A 21,144-nucleotide genomic window follows, 5' to 3' on the forward strand; every position below is an offset into this window, starting at 1 on the left:
GAGAAAAAATGCCACACGGCCCCTGCAGAGTGAGGGAAGCGTTTAACAATACTTTTCAAACAGTTCAAGCGTTCAAGAGAGTTAAAAGATGTTGTTCTCAAGCTATTTTCAACACTTTGAATTGATTAATAATGTGTAAAAATAACAGATGAGGTGGTGACAGACCAATAGTATCGATTTGTGAAGAAATATGAAATTTACCCTATTTGGACATACGAGATTCCGACAGTTGCAATACGAAAAATCTCAGACACACTACCAAACAACAATACAAAAAAATTGATGATCTCATCGCAATTTACTCACAAATTTACTTCGTGTGAAATGTAGGCCTGCTTAATTGAAAACAAAGCTGAAATACTTGCAGGAACCCTTGATGACTTCTTCTGCTGTATGAATAGCAACAGGACATGTTTATTGTACTTTCTGCCATTTAGTGGAAGAGCATGTAATTGTTCTGCCTGTCACTGTATGATAGATGAAGAATGAAACTGCATATTTGTCATTATTGAATAACTTTTGGACAAATTAAGTGAAATTGGATAATTTCCTGATGAACTCTGACAGCACACTACAGTTTTTTTTTCATGATTTGTAATATACGATAGTATACTGGCGAGTCTGAATTTAGAGTTGTGCCTTCAGTGTAGTACCACGTTGTGCCACAACATGCGAGCCAGACCGGAGGTTTACTGGATGAAAATAAAGCATAATTAAGAGCAAGAAGAAGAGGCAAAGAATGTCCCCAACTACTGTAATTTCCAGTAATAGTTGTCGTTCCCACAGAGCAGAGACAATATATGCCTGTGAGTGTAGTCGTATGCTCTGTTTGTATGTATTGCTGCTCCGTGTTTGCTAAAATAGCAGTTGAAGGTTTATAACTAGCCTAACATTTTAATTTGTATTGAATTGAATTTGTGACACTCTCTGAACTTTTTACTTCCAACTTTTGTGAAGGACACAACAACTTCACATCCATCCGTCACATGCTGATGCAGATAAATGTGTGTGTCCGTGTCTGTGTGTGTGTGTGTGAGTGTGTATGCATGTGTGTATACATTCCAAACAATACCGTCTAACTCCCTCACACTGTAAGGAAGAAGACTTCCAGGCCATTAACCGGCGCCATGTCCCGAATATCCGTCTTAGTTTGCAGGACTCACAAGTCGCCTCCTCGCCGGATGCTCCTGTCACCGAAAATCAAAGGGATTGTTGTCTTTTTGAAATATAATAATAATCATCATATTTCCAGTGCAATAAATATGTTCATAACTCTCTCTTATTGTCTGCCACATCCTGTCCTCGTTACTCCCTGCTGGGTCTTTGCACTCTCGGCAACCTTACTATTTTTTTGGTTGTTGTTTTACTTTGATTTTTGTGTCTCAAGACGGACTTGAACTGGGAAGAAGCCGTGATGTCTGTGTGTGTGTGTGTCTGTGTTGGGGGGGTCGCTGGGAGTGTGTGTGTGTGGGGGGGGGGGGGGGGGGGGGGGGGTTGATAATGGACAGAGAGCCGGAGTGCTTGGACAAAGATGGATGATGTTTTTCTCGCCCCCAGCTTCACTCACAGATTACAGTTGTTATTCCTCGCACAGTCTCCCCAGCAACTGTTCGATTTTGAATGGGTTTTTTTTTTTTTCATTTTCCTGTTTTATATTTCTGATTTACTCCCATGTCTGATAGAAAACTGATGGATTTTTTTCCAGGTGAATAAGACAATATTTGGCTTCTTGTTCAGCCCATTGCGCACCGAACGACGTGACTAAAGTGTCACACAGTCTGTGGGGTTCTGCAACTAGTTTTCACTAGTGGTGGAACGTCGACTAATAGTTTTGCTGGCATTCAAAATTTGAATCGCAGATGAATGCCGTTGCAAGGTAGCAGACTAAACTTTCGGCCTCTGAAGCGAGTTCCAGTCGCCAAGCCGCTTTAATACACCATATAGAGTATCTCGATACTGTATAGTTTTTTACAACAATACTTCACTTTATTTATAATTTCATATGTACCTGTCGTTAAAAAGCAAAGCGTGGAGAGTCCCTGGCGTGATAGTGCAGTCAAAGAATGGGGTGATTACTGGCAACATCTGCTCAAATATCAACAGCCTCTCAAATATCCAAACACTCCTTTATTTCTCATCCCATTTACTCTTTTTGTATTGTTACAATATAGCAAAAGCAGCCAGGAAAAACCTGCTTCTTCCTTGACAATTGCACCATGTTGTTAGTGGTTTCAATAAAAAAAGTAATACAATACAGTATATGTGGAGTCCAGAAACGATGTTTGCCGATAAAAACACACAGCGTCAGCGTGAGGGTCAATTGGCAAGTGTGAGTTGCCGACTCCAATTTGAACGCGATTGTCCTGTTAACTTCCTTAGGCAATTATGTCAGTATTTGTCAAATAATCAATAAAAACACTGACTGTAATGAAAATGTATATTTTAATGTAAAATATAGACTACTGAATAAATATTGACTCTTTGACATTTTGTTTATATTTGTAACTTTTAAAAGTGACAAAAAAAAATCAAGCAATGTTTTGGCTTGGTTTTTTTGTTTTTTTTTCTGATTTACAATAGGATTTTATGCTGCTATGAAAAGTGGCTTTGGGTACTGAATTTTCTTGGAGGGACTTCAATGTCAAAATGACCCTGAAATGGCCGCTTCAAACCAAAATGGCAGACTTCCTGTCTCTTTTTGGGCATGGGTTTTTGAGACATTTTTGTGCATGTACTCATGATAGACATCCCTACCAAAATTCATGATGCTAAGAGAAACTGGCTTTGGGGGCTAAATGTTCTTTGAAGGAGCCCTACAAATGTAAAAAAATAAAATAAAAAAAAAGACCCTAAAATGGCTGCTTCATAGAAAAATGGCAGATTACCTGTGTCTTCTCAGGCATTGGTTCTTGAGACTTTTTTATAGGTTTACTCATGGTAGACATGCCTAGCAAAATTCATGTCACTATGTAAAACTGGTTCTGAGGTTGTGAGCTATCAAACAAAAAAAATAGCTCATCTTAATATTCAAGTTTTTTAATTTCACACAAATTATTAGTCAAACCCATTGCAATCAAACATAGTAGATAGAACGCTTAAGGAAAATGTGCCTATAATGAAAACATTACTACACATTACAGGGTGTACATATTATAAACACTGCTTAGTTCTACAATCAGAATAACAATGTCAAATGGATACCTCTATGACAGTGTTACTTAAAAGTGAGCATTAGCTTTGCAAAGGCATCTCATTAGATTAGATGAACACAAGCAGCCCTCCGTGGCCCTGCTAGCAACATCTGGAAGCCGTCCCTTAATGGTGACATCAGACCACCAGAGCGACCTTTGACACCTAACCGGCTAATTAGCAGCTACCCCCCTACTATCACCCCTATTTCCACCTGTTGCCTCGTGTCACAGCAAGGGAAGAGAGGAAATACTTTGGGCTTTGTTTTAACATCACCGTGAGGAGTTAGGATCACTATGCAACATTGATAGGATATTTTAGCTTTCTTCATGAGAAATAAAGGTAAGCATTAAAGCTACGAGAAGCCATGAAGGAACAGGCCCCCTTTTTCATGGGGAATCCTCAAAATGATCATCAAACTCTTGACGCCGTCCTCTGCCCACATTAGTATGGTATAGCAAACAAGGGTCGCAGTTTAACTTTGCCCATCCATGTACTATGCAAGGTTTCAATTTGGTAGCCATTGGGCAACATTTCTAGAAATAGTTGAGGTCATTGAAGGACCCATGGAAATGGCCTATAAAATGGATGCTTCAAAAAAAAAAATAATAATAAAAATTCCTAGACTTTCTCTGGTTTCCTGAGACTTTTTGTGTGTCTACTCATGCTAGACATGCCTACCAAAATTCATGTGGCTATGTGAAACTGGCTTTGGAGGCTGAATTTTCTTGGAAGAACACCTGGAAATATCCCAAATTACCATAAAATGGCCGACTTCCTGTGTCTTTTCAGGCATAGGTTCTAGAGACTTTTTTGTGGGTCAACTCATGATAGACATGTCTATTAAATTTCATGTCTGCAGGCAAAATTGGCTTCCGGGGCTGAATTTTCTTGAAAGGACCTCTTAAGTAAAGTATATCTGAAATGACCCTAAAATGGCTGTTTCAAACCAAAATGGCAGACTTACTGTGTCTTCTTGGGCATGGGTTCTTCAGTCTTTTTGTGGGTCTACTCGTGATTTTAATTTTCTTGTTGCTATGTGAAACTGGCTTCGGGGGCTGAATTTTGTAAAAATTCCGGAGTTCACTATCAAGGCAATTTATTTGGCCGAAGAATAACAACGAGAAGGAAATGAAGCAATTTCAAGACAGCCTTTGCACCACATGCAAATAAGTAACGGTCGTAAAATTATGGCAGAATGTTGTTTTTTAAGAAAACAAAAGGGGACGTGCACATCTTTTTTTTCACGGGCTATTTGCGTCTTTCTCCCTCGGCCTCCTTCGCTCTCTGGCGGACGCTCAGAGGTGCATCATCAATCTCGCCGACTCTATTATTACTTTTCCGCTTTGAATCCAGGCCCACCCAGGAGGGACTCGGCCTCCTCTGTCACTATCCCGTCACCTCCTTCTCGTCTTCTCTCTCATAATCTGCTTACGTTATTTCCACAATTTTCACTCTTGCAAGGTGCTCACCCCGCAGCGGCCTGGAGTGATCGGATGCGTGGCGCATCGGTGCGGATTGATGTGGAAGGCCAAACAGGGGATTGTTGTGGGGTACCTCATATCCATTACATCAGAGGGGACCAAGGCGCCAGTTTGCCATTTGAGATGTGACCCCCCCCCCCCCCCCCCACCCCACCCTGCCTTAAACCCAGCCCCCCCAACCACTTGTCCTTGCACTCCACCCTGCGAACTGGCACGATGTGCTGAAAGTTATTTGGGATATGTGAGTGGAAGGGGATGCGGACTAAGTACACTTAATCTTACGATGAGGCAACTTCCTGTTAAAAGTCTTCATTACACTGCCAGCGTTGATCAGTGGTGGGAAGTAACAAAGTAGAAATACAGTGTAACCTTGGTTTTCGTATACTCAAATTTTCGTATAATTCGCTTTTTTCGACAATTTTTTCGACTGAATTTTGTCACGGTTTTCGTACAAAAAAAAAAAACGTGACTCGGCTTTTCATTTCCCGGAATCGATGTGCCTTCAATCAAAGAATTTCCTAAGTTGTCTATAAAGGGTTCAATACACGGAAAAGCATATTCCACAATGCAAGCTCTGTGCGTAACACATTCTGTCAAAAGTCAGACCTTCAAAACAAAAGCATGCAGTATAATAACACTTTCACCACTTTCTGGGGCCATATGGTGGCTTATTTAACAGTCACACTCAATAAACAAACAACAAAGTTTGAGTGTGACTGATAAATAAGCTACCATAGGGCTAAATCAAGTGTGGTTATTAGATGGCTTGCTTTTATTTCGAAGGCATGGCTTTGACAGGATGTTGTGTCAATGTTGCCCCAACTTGTCCGGGTGTTGCCGAGCAGACCAGGAGGCTTGTTATTGCCTTGAGCTAGTCGTTGATAAAAAGCATGCATTGTGGAATGCGCCTTGCTGTCTATTAAAAACATTTTTACACTACAAAAGGAGGATCCAAGGGGCAACCATTTGATAAAGAAGGCAAGAAACACAAAAGAACGGTCTTCCCTCACTCCCTTCCTTTATCTATACACCATTAAGAGTCTTTAATAAAGGTAAAAGTGAGGGTTAAATGTTCATTTATCCACTTAATTAGTCATTTGTATTGATTTCACATGATTTTCAAATGTAAAGCTTAAGTTACTCTATATAAAAGATAGAATTTGAATAATAATAAATTTGAATAAAAGAGGGAAACTATATTGTGTGCAAACGATTTTTTTCATTGTGCCAGCCAAGTTGTCAAAACGGCTATTGTATATAATTGACAGTAAAAATACATTTTTACTTTTGTACTGAAGTATATTTCAGTCTGTATTTTATTTTATTTTTTTACTTTTACCTGAGTAATGGAGTTGAATCAGGACTTCTTTTACTAGTATTTTCTTTACAAAAGTATCTTTTACTTCAGTACCGCGTGTGAGTACTTTTTGCACCTCTCCTTATTCAGAGTAAAGTGGGGGTTCAGGCTTTAAATGCATAAACTTTTCATATAGAGCAGTGATTCTCAACCAGTGGCGTCAGCCCCTTAAAAACTTCTCATGTTGGCTTCAGCAAAATGCAATGTTTGTCCATCTATCGATACCAGTGATGTATAGTGACTGGCAGAGCAATATTTGTTTGGTGGTGGACCATGAGATTTTATTTCTATGTGGCCTGCTTAAAGGTTGGGAAACATTGTGATAGAAACTTTTTTTTCTGAGTGTCCAATAAAAAGTCAAATATTTGGGAGGTCCACGTCCTTTCCTCCTCCCATCCCTGCAGGCCGCCGCCCTCCCTGCTCACGGAGATAAAACAAAGTCAGTCGCGATGTTCTCCACCACTCATGAACACACCCACGCAGTCGCCGGGAGCCCACGTTCTGAAGCCGGCCTCCGCACCCGCAGCACCTCAACCAGTCCCACCATGTCCACGGGCTCCCTGAGTGACGTGGACGACGAGCTGCTGGACGGCATACTGAAGTTCGCCTCGGCGGAGAGCACCGATGAGAGCTCCAACAGCGAGGGGCACGCTGCTGCGTGCACGCCGCCCACCAAGCGGCGCCGGACGGCATCGCGCAAGGCCCAGTCCCGCAAGGCCATCGCGGGGGAGGAAGGCGCTGGTGCCCCCCCGCGGGAGGGAAAACAAGTGCAGAGAAACGCGGCCAACGCGCGGGAGAGGGCCCGGATGCGGGTCCTGTCTAAGGCCTTCTCGCGGCTCAAGACGTCCTTGCCGTGGGTGCCGGCCGACACAAAGCTGTCCAAGCTGGACACGCTGCGCCTGGCGTCCAGTTACATCGCGCACCTGCGGCAGGTGCTGGCCAACGACAAGTACGAGAGCGGATACATCCACCCCGTCAACCTGGTGAGCCTGGCAGACAACACCGAGGGCGAAATGCTGACTTCAATTTAGTTTTTAAGCGATTTTGCCAAGGTGGCCAAAGTACAGTTGCTGCCCAGATACTCAGTGAAAAAAGACATACTGTTTCAGTTAACTAAGTAAAAGCTAAAAACTAGAGACTCAAGTATAGATCTGTTTTCAAAAGTGAGGATAAAAGTAAAACGTTGTCAGAAAAACAAACACTCGAGTACATAGATACCTGAAAAAAGTACAATAACTATTTGTACTTTGTTACTTCCCACCACTGGCATTTTGTCTTTACCCATGCCTGCTTACATTAATGCTACATAGATTGTTATTCTTATTTTATCAATCGTGGTATTGCTCAACATACTTAATTAATTTCAAGCATTTATTATTTTATTCATCAAGCTAAATAATTCTTTTCTTACTGCATTAAATTCTTTTATTTTCCCCAAAAATAACCTGACCTGCAATTACACAAATGTCTTAAATTTAAGGACTTAATAAATATGACAAAACTGAGTGATATTACCAATGTGCTAACAGGTTGAAATCCATAAGAATAATACATTGCCCACGTTAAAAATAACAATAAAAGGGTCAGTGTTATGAATAGTTACGATAGCATTTTATGTCATAATTAAAAATGAAATATGCAGTCACATATACAGTGGATTTTAATATGCATTAAAATATGTGTACACTGCATATCAATCAAAATGACGCCTTTTCAAACAAAACATGACAAATATTAGGCCCGCTTCTAATACAAGACTCAAATAAGCCATCACAAAGATAAAAACGCTCACTTTTGGTATCTTCATTGAACAAAATGTTTAGAACTGGGGTTGCAGAATATAAGAAAGAGCTCTCAGGAAGATGCACTATGACACAGACCCCAAAATGAACATGCTATTGAATTAACACTTTTTACACTGATGTATTGATTCATGACAATCAGCTTTATCTTTGTCAGGTCATTGGATTGTGCATGTGTACCTATAATGAAGTGTCTCGTGAGTTTAGAGTTTGAGATATTGGCAACATAAATCTGAATTCTAGAAGGTTTGGCCAAAGGTGTTGCCTCATTATCAGTTATGGCATGCTAATATAACCAACCAATCAGCACATTAAGAATGCAAATCATCACTTTTAAGGACCATAAAATGCTAGCTCAACCCAAGAATGATTTAACCTTTACAAGAAGTTTTGCGATTGTAGAACTAAAGAAATCTAAGTCTAAAGAAATAAAGGTGTGCTGTTGCAGACTACATGGGTGGCATGAAGCTAGATAATAGTTACTATGGTAATATTTCATTTTTTCCTGCAATATTTCTGTGCATTACAAAAATAGAGTAAGTAAATTATCTTTGAACGCTCTATTTCTTTGAAAAAAAACAACAACAGTTTTTACTTTTTTTTTAACCATCAAGTGACATCTTAACCCTTTGGTGATTTTGGACAACTATTGTATCGGTTATGAGAGGCTAAAGGGTAATCACTAAATAAATAATCTTATTTCAACAATGTCTTTAAAAAAGCAGTGAATTAGAAGACAAATGCACTTGAAGTGTGTGAAATTAATCAGTTTAAATTTCATCCCTACTACTTTGTATGAAAAAAATCCAATGCAACTTGAACTTCAAACGTTTGGAGCAATTTTCCAATATTTATGTAATCATCTTGCCTTTCCCTCCCTCTACAGACATGGCCCTTCATGGTTGCAGGCAAGCCCGAAAACGAGTTGAAGGAAATGCTGAGCCCCACGCGGTTGTGTGGCACCACGGCATCGTGACCAAACACACTGTGGATACCTCGTCACGTTTCATTTGTCACCATTGGGACTAGTGAAGCCCATGTCTCATCTCCACAGACCTTCGAGTGGGAATAACAGCTGGGAGGGAGGGATGTCCTCCTCCTTCTTTCGTTCCCGTAAAAAGAAACTATTTAATTGCATTGTTTCTTTTTTAAAGTCACCCTTTTTATTTGTCTTTGCTGGTCCAAAGACAAACAGCGTACTCTTTGTAATATGTACTCTGCATAAGCATTTTTTTATGTATAGTATATAGTAGTCTCTTAAATTGTACAGATGCTATAAATATATATATATATTTGTATCACTTTTGACATTTTGCTATCCTTTGGTTTGTGTGTGTCTGTGTGTTGTGACCTCACCTCTGTTATCCCTGAACCCCTTTTGGAATAATAGCCCAAACCTGAGCAGATAAGTGGCAGTGTTTTTGCTAAAAGATAACGCTGGATGCGGATGCCTTTGCATAAACAAACGCTGGCCTGCAAAAGATTACTTTTAAAACAAGAGAAAAAGGCTTCTACTTGGGTAGTTTGAAAAAACAGAAAAACTCCAGTAAAAGGCCTAAAAGGCAAGTTTTTTTTTTTTTATGTGAAATTAAAGTGGGGTAAGGAAAAGAAAAAAGGGGAAAATGTGTGTTAATCCTGTGCAGAGCGGTTGTTTTAATTCTGGTGGGTTATGACCGGTGATGTTTACATCCCGCAGACAGTTATTTATGTGTTCTGACAAAAGGCCTCTCTCTCCCTTTCTTTCTCTGATAGCATCCCTCTCTTCATCCCCATTTTGTTGGCAAATACAAACACTTTTACTCTCACAGAAAAGTGAGAGAGCAGCTCAAAACTTAGACAAAAAAAAACAAAACTAAATCGGTTTTTGGGCCTTTTAAAAGCGACAGAGAATTCAAAATCATTGATGTTTAACATCATGTTGAGCTGTTGTGCTAATGTTTGGGCCGTGACATTTATCATTTAAAATACTTCTACCTGCACTAACTTGGTCTCAAGCAATTAAATCAGTAGTTTTCAAACTTTTGACACCAAGTACCACTAAAAAAAATTCTTAGCGCTCCAAGTACCATGATAACCAACATTCATATAAAGTAGAGCAGTAGGCCTACGTTTTCAGCAAAAACAAGGAAAAGGTTTTACTCCTAAAAAGTACATTTAATATCATGTAAGCAACTGTAACATTATGAACAGTTTGAACATTAAGACTGGGTTTAAATATAAAAAAATACAAAACAAAACAAAACAAAAAGGGATTAAATGCAAACATATTGTACTAAAAACTGAAAGACAACTGAACGGTACTTAGGCATTGATTCTTTCATACCACTAGAGAACCCACGTACCTAGTAGTACTCATACCACACTTTGAAAATGACTGATTCATACTGTTAAATCACAAAGTGAAGGACGAGTGTTACTTTAGGTTGAGGATGTTCCGTAAAAAGTTCAATGGAGAAAAAATATGAAACACTGAAAAGAACTGTTTTTGCAAACAAGACAGTTAAGCTCGTTGTCATAAAGCAGAAATATGCTGGAAAATGGATTCTTCAAATGGCTTGTATGCAAATAGTTGGGTCTTGGGAGTTTTTCTGGAGGCTTAATTTACATAATAAACCACACTGAGCTTCTCTGCCCTCGACTTGGAAGCTACCCAGGACGAGGAGCTGCCATTTTCAAGCAACATTTCTAGTCGTTGTTTTTCTTCTAGTAGTGCTACTAGTGAAGTGCAAGATGTTAACTAGTAGAATTTTATGTCACCAGCAGTCCTAGTAGCACGCATTTGTACACAGCTTTGCGTCACGAGAAACATGTAGCTGTCCTACAAGTATGCCAGTCTTACTAGTGAGGACAAGTAGGGTACTAGTACGTGGACCTTTAGCTGGATATCAAGAATATTGAATAAATGCTCAAACAGCTTTCAAAGCCATTTATGTTTCGTATACGAGTACACTCTTTGTCCTCACTAGTAAGTCAATTGCACTAGTAAAATGACTAGGACAGTGATTCTCAGTGTGGTACTAGTCCCTCTAGTGGTACATGGGCTCCCTCCAGTGGTACACAAAATAATTACTGCCAAAGTTCAGTTCAGTTGTATTTAATGTTTGTACAACCCATTTCCATGTTTAAGAACTGTTCATTTTAAAACTTTTATCTAGGTATGTATGTACAATATATTTTAATTGACTCACCATTGAAGTGAATTGTCCAATTTAAACACAGTGTTAATGTTCAACTGTGCATAATGTTACAGTAGCTTAAAATATTATTCTACTTTTGAGAAATAAAAACTCAAAGAGAATACTAGTACGTGGACCTTTAGCTGGATATCAAGGATAACGAATAAATGCGCAAACAGCTTTCCATAGGCGACCATCAGCGCTCACCTCGACGCTCAAGTCCACGCCCACAGGAACAACAAGACGGAGGACCGCCGCAATAAAAGAGACGCAGCGATGTCACTTCAAGGGCCCTCACCTAATACATCAGCGGTGGTGTGGCAGGGCCCCCCAGCAATCCCCCACCACCATACCGACACCACCCTTTGAGGGACCACCTGGGAGAAAATAAACTTGGCCGTCTGCCCCCCAAGCCCAAGGGAGGGGAGAAGTGGAAGCGGGATTCCCATACTTGCTAATAGTTTTGTTGGACCTCTGCCCAAAAAGGGGGGGAGGGGAAGAAGGAGGGAAGAAGTCACATTTTGATGCAGCTGATGCTGTCATTTGTTGTTCTCACTTCAGTGTGTTCCCATAAGAATTTAGAAGAAAATCTTACGCAAAGTTAACATAGAAGTCAGTGGTGGCTGGTCAATAGCGGGCGCTTGGGAACCACCCAACCACTGACTGTGGTCACCGCATTACTTTCCTCGAAGACAAAAAATGTAAAATATTTATTATGAAATAAGAATTTTTGAAAATATAGTATATATGTATCGATTTTTAGATGAGCAGGATACACAATATATAGTTAATGATGAGTAAAGCTGTTGTTTTGTTCATCTGTGTCATCTGATTTTGTGACGCATTTCCGGTCTGGGCCGCATTGACTCTCGTTTCAAGTTTGACATGCGCAGTAGCATGCAATAGATACGACCGAGCTGGGGCACAACGTACCGGCGCCCTGAGCTGGCCGACGTCACATCAGACGCTCGCAGCTCGGTCTCTGTGCACGCTTGCACTTCCGCCTTCCCCGTTGGCATGTCAACTTCACGTCTTATTGTACGGCTGCAATTTTTAAGGCAGATGCAGTTGCTTGTGTTCAAACCTCCGGCAGGACCGCTTCGGATAGCCACAGTTACACTCATTCAACACACAAGAGGTGACGTCGCAAATGCTCTTGTTTAAAGTATTTACAAAACATTACAAATGTGACTAAAATGTTAGTAAAGTCTTTCTTTGTGTGACTGTTCTTTGGCATGAAACAGACATGTTTTTGTTAACACCAACAATGTTTAAGATTGTGGCTTTGTGTGCTTATTTTATAATCATATGTATGCATATATTATCTATAAACCTACAGTACCTACCTGCCAGCCTACCTACCAACTGAAATACAGATTTATATAGTGCAGTTGATACAAGCCCCATTCACTGTTTGAGTAAATATGATATATCACTTTAGATTACAAGGCATGACGTTTTGTATGAAATCACAGTAAATTGTTAGGAGAGCAAGCCCCAACGACACCTCTACAGGCCTTTTTTATTGCATACATTGCAACACTCCCACCTAATGGTCAATTTGGTGGTGCCGCAGCAGCCTTTCTCTTCCACAGTACTGTAACTCTATAGCTATACAATACATTTAATTCTTCTGATAGTCATGGAATAAACCCTTGTTTCTTCAGTGTTTTGTTCATTTTGAATGCCTGGTACAATTAAAGACACATTTTGTTCGGAAAAATATAATGGCAACAAAAATAGCTCATACTAGTTTTTTCCTTGGTTTACCATATAGTGACCAAAATTAATGGGAATACAATTAAACTTAAGCATGTCAAAAACGGTAGGACATAAATCAGCTGGATTTTGTCGTGTTAATTGTATTCTTCAGGTAATATAAAAACAAAAATAAATATAAATAAATAAAAAAGGAGGAAGCAAGAGGTGTTCCTTATAAATTTTCAATGACTGTATAACATAAAATCTCACCTTTTATGGTGCATAATATTAAATGCAGACACTCTTTGTCAAGGGTGAAAATACATTCTCAATGTTGTTTTTAAATTTGATTTGACAAACAACAAAGCAGTGAAAGGCTGACAAAGTCTATGATATTTTAGCAGCAGGGCATCACACAGTAAAGTGTAAATAAAAAAATAAAAAATACAAAAAATAACTCGAAAACGTCCACGTTCCACATACCTTGCATCAAGCCTCAGATGACATTTATCCCTCCAACCACAAGATGGCAGCATAACACGTGGACGGTCGTTGACAGCGTCACTGAAAAGTCCATCTGGAAAAGACGATGATTATGGATAAAATTACATATACTGTACGTAAACAATGTGAGCCTCATTATTCAAACTGTCTATTTAATATACGGGCCTTCAGTGGGGACTTGCCTGACTTAATCCAGTACTTAATACCAACACTATCACGTTGCAATTATGGAAACATCAATACTACACAAAAACGCAATAAAACAGCACGCAACGGTGCCATGTAAAACATCTTGAGCAGTTCACACTCAATATTTATTTGATAGCATGACAAAAAGAATGAATTAATGAAATACATCATATTCACCAGGGGTAAATGTATTAATATGTCTAGATCACTACAGACGTGTTTTGCTAGTAAAACTAGGCTGTAATGTTCAACCAATCAGAGGACGGGAAAATGCTGACATCACCAAGGGTCAAAGCTTTGGCCCTGTGAGGAGGAATTTGAAATCTGATTGGTTAAAGAAACCGACCCATTGCTTATACAGTGGTGCCCTTCGCACTTGAAAAAAAAAATGGAAACGCAAATAATCTGTTCCAGCCTCCCCCCGAGGATAATAAAAACATTTGTAAAGTGTTTTTAAATTAGGAAAAAAACACTCTGTAATATTATACTTTACAAAAACATATAGTAATAACAAAATGAAACAGAATGCAAAGAATTAAACGGTTTGTGTGCCTTATGATTAATTCATTGGAGTTCCTTCTAGTGTGTGTGAGTTGGCCACCAGGTGGCAGTATAATACAGCCATGCAGACAAACGAAGAGGACTCATAACTACTGTAAGTGACGCAGTAACTGCAGTAATATCAGTCGTTTTTTTGCAGAGGATAAAGAATATACACCTGTGGGTATTGTTATATTGTCTTTCTATGGGTAGGTGCACTATTTGTGTTCAAATATCCATTGCTTAAAGCATTTATAACACCGCCACATACAATAGATGCTATTTGTTAGCCCGTATGAGGTGTTTTGCATTGTTTGTTAGCATGAAGCCAACAGACTTTAATAAATGATGTGGTTTATGTAATTATCTTTGTCTTATGTTTAGTATGGTAGGAACATTAAACATTAACATTAAAAGCCTTTTTTTTTTTAAGAAGAAGAAGAATTTTTCTTGATGCTGCCTGGTACCCCAATGGCGCTCATGTGTTGTCCATAGCCACTTCGGGACTTTGATTTTTGGGGACGGTCCGATCCAATTATGGCGATCAAAGCGTCTGCCGAGGGTAAAGGAGGTCACGCTGCCGACACACATTCATGTAGTAAGAGCAGAGTTAGTCGACGGAAAGGGGCGCTGCGCTAAATTATGTTTTACCAGGTGGGCACAATTACGGCGTGCGTGGGGTTCTCGGTGTGCACAAGAATTACCCCGCGTGTTGTTTTTACAGGATTGAAGTCCATTACAATTAGGAAGACATGAATCACAATCACCTGCCGTGTGTTTTTCCAGTATTTCTTTTTTTTGTTCGCCCCCGCAGCCCACTCGCAACACCAGATGACTTGATTTCCTGATGCTTTCCTTCTTAATAACGCCACTTAGAATGATACGGCGCAGACAAGCGGGATCCCGCACAAGTGTCCCAACAAGTGGCCATTCATTCCCTGACGACATTTGCAGGAAGCCGAAGCGCGACGGGTCAGTGCGTATATAGGAGCGCAGAACAGAACACAAGCTCTCACTGTTGCGTCCGATGAGGAAGCTAATCCCCCTATGCGTGTGCGTGTGTTTAAAAAAGAAGCCAGCCACGGTGTGTAGAGAGGAACGTGGCATTGTGGGCTGTGCAAACACCTGCATTAGTGCTTATCAAGCTGAGCAACTAGCTGAAATCACTCACAGGTGACATTTGTTTATTGGGTCTCAATTAAGCGTCCACTTGGGGAATTAAAAGTCGCTTAAAAATTCCAAACACCGACAGAGCCAGAGGACCAAAACAAAAACCAACCCAACACCTCCGTCCAACAAAGGTCAGCCGTGCATTTGGTATCTGGGCTCTCAGTGCATGGAATTTAAGCACTTTTCACGCTGGTTTTTGTGGTGTTCACTGTTGCACAGAATTTTTATCAGAAGCGCTGACCTGTGTTTACAATTTACATGTTTTCATTTAATAGCGTGTGTCCTGGCTGCACAGCTTCCACTCGTTTGTGTGTGTGTGTGTGTGTGTTTATCCCATCAGATTTCAGTGTGTTGCCAAATCATTGTAATCTTCCCAGGGCCTTAAGACTCAGGATTGCAGGCCCATGCCACATACACACTAACGAAAAGGATTTTGTTTTGTTTTTTTAGCCAATCTGACCAATTAGATTTCAGAGTCACCACTCTCCACCTAGCAAACTCTGCATTTTTCCGTCCTCTGAGTGTTCCAGAGCTACTCGAGAGGGATTCTCATACATTACATGAAGCAGGTGACTTTAGCAAGAGAGGACAACATACTGAAAGTAGTGCAGCCAAGAGAAACACTAAAAAAATTAAGAAAATAAACATTTGTGAGTAAATTATTACACTTTCAGGGAGCGGATATTACAGTTTAGGTTGTATATGTAGGTCAGTACTTCTGATAGGCCAGCAGAGAAGGCCTTGCTGTCCCTGACCGTCCGCCACTGCTGTCGACGCTCCCAAAAAACGGGAACACCTCGGAATACGGCCCACACGTGGCTTCAATTATTATCCTGTGGAATTCTGAAAAAGTAGTCGGCAATAAAGAAAATATTCCTCTAATCTGGGGTCTTCCTCAAGCTGGGTGTGAAGGAAATATAAAGGGGGTGGGTGGGGGGGGGGGGGTCCCCGTTTAATTGGGTCCAGATTTGACCACCCTATTGAAAAAGCAGTGGGTTATTTGGTCGGGGTGGGGATTTTGCTTGTGTGTGAATAAATGGCCCAGGTTCCTCCAAATGGCTTATAGGAAGCAGATGGAGTGGAGCGAAGAAAGAAAACAACGATTTCCACAAGAGACGAGAACGTAAAACAGAGCATCGGGACACAAATTAGCGTGAATATAAGGGACGATGACCAAAGCTTCCCGGCTCAGTTTCACAACACTTTACACAATTGGCACGAATGCAGTCCTTTCTATGACTATTTTTCACACGTTATGCCACAAGTCTCACACCAATTCGACCTAGAACAAATTCAAAATGAAAAAGTGCATTTGGTAACTGTGTCTCTCCTTTCCGGCATTCAAGGGCATTACTGTAAGTAATTATACTGTAAAGACAAATGAATGAACTGTAATAAAGGGAACACTGTATTTGCAAATTTGTTTATCTATTTGGTTTTACTATTTCACTGCTAGCCGCTTTCAAAGCAGAGTTTCTCATACTGCCAGCCATTTTAGAGCATTTTGACTGATGTTTTAAAATCCACAGAATATTGTGTTCTGGGACAATATAAGCACCAAACTCACCAAAAGAGCAGACTCTCTTCTTTCACCTGAAAAAAAGTTTGTTTCTAGCTTTTCCTGTTCTTTAGTAATCAGCAGTAGAACATGGGTTGGTTTAATCCACAACACAGATTTTTGACTAAAAAGCAGAGAAAACAAGCTTTTAGTGAAATAAACATGTCAAGCAGAAGATGACGTTTTGTTTTTTTGACACCTCAAACTATAAAACAACAACAAAAAAGACTGGGAAAGGGCTCACTGCATGGCTTGATTGGAGCATCAGGGTCTTTTTTACATGCGAGTCTACATTCACTATGAACTGCGTCATCTGTTCTCATGAACGCATCACACACTTTCTACTATCTACTAAGACACATAAAGTGTTCATGCAATACATATACTGTACATACACTGTTCAAATGTAAGGTGCCTAAACTTGTCTGACGTCCGTGTTGGCTTTTCTTTTCCCTCATATTCGATGTGACAAACTGAAATTCACCCCCCAACTCAAAAGCTGCGCTGATCTCAAATCCAAAGCGATGCAACGCTATCATTTACAGGGATCTGTTTGTCATCAATTGGCTGGCGACCAGTTCGGGGTGTACCCTGCCTCTCGCCCAGAGTCAGCTGGCATAGGCTCCTGCACGCCCGCGACCCTAGTGAGGATAAGCGGTAAGGAAAATGAATGAATGTTTGTCATCACAAGTTTAAAAAAACGGAATTTCACAGACAAACTGGACGAGACCCTCTTCCACACCTACCCGTTGAAAAACGTACTTGACGAATACGTCGGTGGCAATAATCAGTTCGATTCCAGTTGACAAATATTAACGTCCACAGCAGTGAATGAGTTAACAGAAAGGCCGAAGCAATCTGATCTATTGGTGCACAAAGATTGATCTCTGCGTGTCAGGCCACTTTTTTGGGGGGTGCATCCTGGCGGTAGGTGAGGGACACCGCAAAATGTTTTTTCAACATATTGATCCAACTTTCTGTCCACTTTTTCCTCTTTGGATGCCATTTGTCCACCTTGGTACTACTGATGCCCTTCCGGAGAGCCGAGTGTCAGCTTTCGTCCCCTGAGGATCATAGACCCCCCCCTCACCCCGCCGACACCATGCATTTTTAATGGACACACTCATGCAGCGGACAAATGATTTTTATTTTTGACATGGGTGGGTGGAGGGGGTGGCTCCTGTTACATAGGGATGATAGGGAGTGAGAGCATGCGCGCCCAAGTGAGCATGGTGAAGAATGCACATACACACACACACACACACACACACACGCACGCACACAAGCAGGCATGCACAAATGCATACACAGTCAAGAATGAGCTCCTTGATAAGATCACATGCATTAAAAACTCGCTATTCATCCGTGTTTTTACTTCTCATACATGTATGCTTACTGCTCCTATGCACACACACACACACATCCTCTACTTCCCATTGAGTGTTTGCCTAAATGTCCACTTGAGTTATGACGGGCTTCCATCCAGGCCGGCCAGCCCACCGAGGCCTTCATTAAATGAGGATTAGAGCCGGTCTGAAAGCCATTAACGCCGCCTTTAAAACCAGCTTTTATCCCAATCAAATCTGAATTAAAATTTGCGTTGTGAGACCACGCGCAACATACGCCTTGTGACCTTCAGACTCCTGCTGTGAACTTGTGAACGTGTTTATGCAGGATTATTCAAGTGCACAGCGGGGATGCGTGGACGAATGTGCAGTGTCCGGGAGTAATTAAATACATGTAACAAGATTATGTAATTGAATTACAAAATGTATGTAGTTGTAATCCATGACATTACTGGGAGAAAATGTGGATTTAAATTACAGTTGCTTTTCCACATTACATTTGAAAAATAGTTGCAAAAGCTGGATTTTGTGTGTGTGTCGACTTACTCCTTCTAAAGGCGACGCTTGTGATTGGCTCTCGCTGGTCATGTGCCATTCTGCTGTAGTCTCAAACATGACATACTGTACTGTTCCAAATGCGACCTCGAAGCGCCACCTTGTGGTGCAATCTATTAGTTTGCCTAAGAATTTGAAAATGTTTCTATGGTTTTAATCCAATTTTTTAGAGGAAACATCCAAGGGTCCTGTTGATGCATTCATTCAAAATTAAGAAAAGTAATCAAAATCTAATCAAATGTAAATACTTATATCACTTTGAGGAAGTAACTGAAATAGTTACAATACTATTAGACATACAGGGTAACTTGAAATTGTAACCAAGTACATTTCCAAAATAATCTTCCCAGCACTGATGATGGGGCATACGGTGGAGTGCCCTTGAAATCTACCAGTTCCTCTGAGGTTTTATTTGCTGTAGAACTGCATGGCCTGCCACATCAAATGCTCTAAAGGGTCATACTGTAGATTCCCCGCCCCTCTGCTCTCAGGACGTGTTTGTCAATGTCTAAGTGCAAATATAAACGCTACGACTAAATATCTGTCTTAGAAACCCAGACGCGAACAAAAGTAAAGTTCATGTAATTTGCTGCTCGAGAGGAAACTGCAACGGAGAAAGAAAAAAGTGAGGCAGGTTGGCCGAGAGAGTATTCCCAGGTGTGACCACAGCATTCCCTCCATGCACTTGAACTAACCACTGACTGTGTGCATGTGTGTTTGTGTGCGCGGAGAATGTGACTTTGAATTTGTTATCATTGGCTGGAACATTTAAGTTCAGTTCCAGTTTGGCTGCGAGCAACAAAAAAAAAAAAAAAAAAGAAAAAACATAGGCCAACACATTTGAGTTGATAGCGATGACAAATGAGCCTGGTTTTTTCTTCATTCTATTTTTACCAGTGTGTGTGTGTGTGTGTGTGTGTGTGTGTGTGTGTGTGCGTGTGTGTGCGTGCGTGTGGCAATGAACTTGGTGAGCGTTCAAGCTTTTTGTTGTTGTTGTTGTTGTTAGTATAAAAGGACATTAGCCGCCTTTCACTTCGTCCCCCCTTTCTCCTAATCCTTGCCCTCGTGATAGGCTTCAATTTGGAGCCTGCAGTGAAAGAGATTTGGCTGGATACCTGCTCAATTTGCATCTTAGTGTGTGTGTGCGTGTGTGTGTGTGTGTGTGTGTTTGTGTGTGTGTGTAGACCTCGTTGTGAAACAGCAGTTGGCAGGTAGAGGAGACCGAGTTACACAAAGTCCCCCGGGGTTAGCCACACAGTCAGGTGCTGTCTGGTTGGTGTGTACCACTGAAAAAAAAAAAAAAAAACATCACTTTTATTTGTTTTCTATTTTTGAATGTACAGAAGTACTTGTTTTTTTGCTTGGTCGATTGTGTTACGAGGCAAAATTTAAGTTACGAGCAAGCTTCAGAAACGGCGTCACTTGAGTGAAGTGGATACAATTTTGAGCAATTCACATACTGTAATGCCCTGTCATGCGGGCAAGGAGAGCCACAGTTGCAGTTTCAGCTGTTTATCGACTAGGACAAACAGTCAAACACAGAAATACAAATGAGAATACTCAGAGGGTGCTGCTGTAGCCCACAAATCACGCCAAGACACTCACACACAGACAAACTGGCCAACCAGACTACATTACTCACTCGTCCACACCCCTCAAAGGCACATAGCCAACATACAAATACTACAGTACATACAATAATAACACTTAAAAAACAGCTTATTTATTTGCATTCACTATTATTGTGTTTCTATGTTTTACACTGCTATTTTTTCACACACAACAAAAAACTGTGGTGGTTTTTGGGCGGCTGAAATTGATTAATGACATTTCAATCCATTTCAATGAGAAAAATTGATTTGATGTACGAAGAAACTGCATTGCGAAGAGAAAGAAATTTAACTCATAACTAAAGGTACCGTTGTGTTTTCGAAAAGATTTTTAACAAATAAATACAAATTTCAAAGATATGTTTTCCTTTGTGTCATCACTGGCACCCTAATAATTATTTATTTTGATATACTTTATACAATAATAATAGTAATAATAATAATAATAATAATAGATAATGCATGTATGTAAGTATGTATGCATTGATGAAAAAGCAAACTTTGATAAAAAGATCAATTTTGATATACAAAAGTCTGCTTTTACAAGCGTGGAACGAAAGCAACGACAGCTGCTAGATATGACCAAACAGATGGCACAGGTACAACACACACACACACACGCACGCACACACACACACACACACGCACGCACGCATGCACGCGCGTACGCACACACATACACACACACACACACACACCTCATTTACGTCCCCATTATCTTTCCATTGTCTCTCCTTCCGCCAGCCCCGGTCCACTCGCTTCGATCCTGATCCTGCTGCCCACTGTGCCGTTCGGACAGGGGGCTGAGTAGGACCACCCTGGGGAGAAAATGGGGAGTGGGGATCACGTTACTCCCCAAAAATGCGTAGGGCCTACAAAAGAGCAATGAGACAGGAGGGTGACGGAGACAGGGCTGCTGGGTTGGGGGGGAAACAGGAGAGCACATGAAAGAGCGCATTAGTG

General features: G+C 40.7%; 1 protein-coding gene across 1 annotated transcript; it reads left to right on the plus strand.

Moving 5' to 3' along the window:
- Nucleotides 1–3,357: 3,357 nt before the first annotated feature.
- Nucleotides 3,358–11,977, plus strand: tcf21 (transcription factor 21). The gene is made up of 3 exons (XM_061754855.1): nt 3,358–3,531; nt 6,435–7,013; nt 8,719–11,977. Exons 2-3 carry the CDS (start codon nt 6,480–6,482, stop codon nt 8,806–8,808), a joined length of 624 nt encoding a protein of 207 aa, XP_061610839.1. The 5' UTR covers nt 3,358–3,531; nt 6,435–6,479; the 3' UTR covers nt 8,809–11,977.
- Nucleotides 11,978–21,144: the final 9,167 nt, after the last annotated feature.

The sequence above is a fragment of the Phyllopteryx taeniolatus genome, chromosome 18, assembly GCF_024500385.1.
Source record: "Phyllopteryx taeniolatus isolate TA_2022b chromosome 18, UOR_Ptae_1.2, whole genome shotgun sequence".
In the NCBI taxonomy this organism is placed as follows: Eukaryota; Metazoa; Chordata; class Actinopteri; order Syngnathiformes; family Syngnathidae; genus Phyllopteryx; species Phyllopteryx taeniolatus.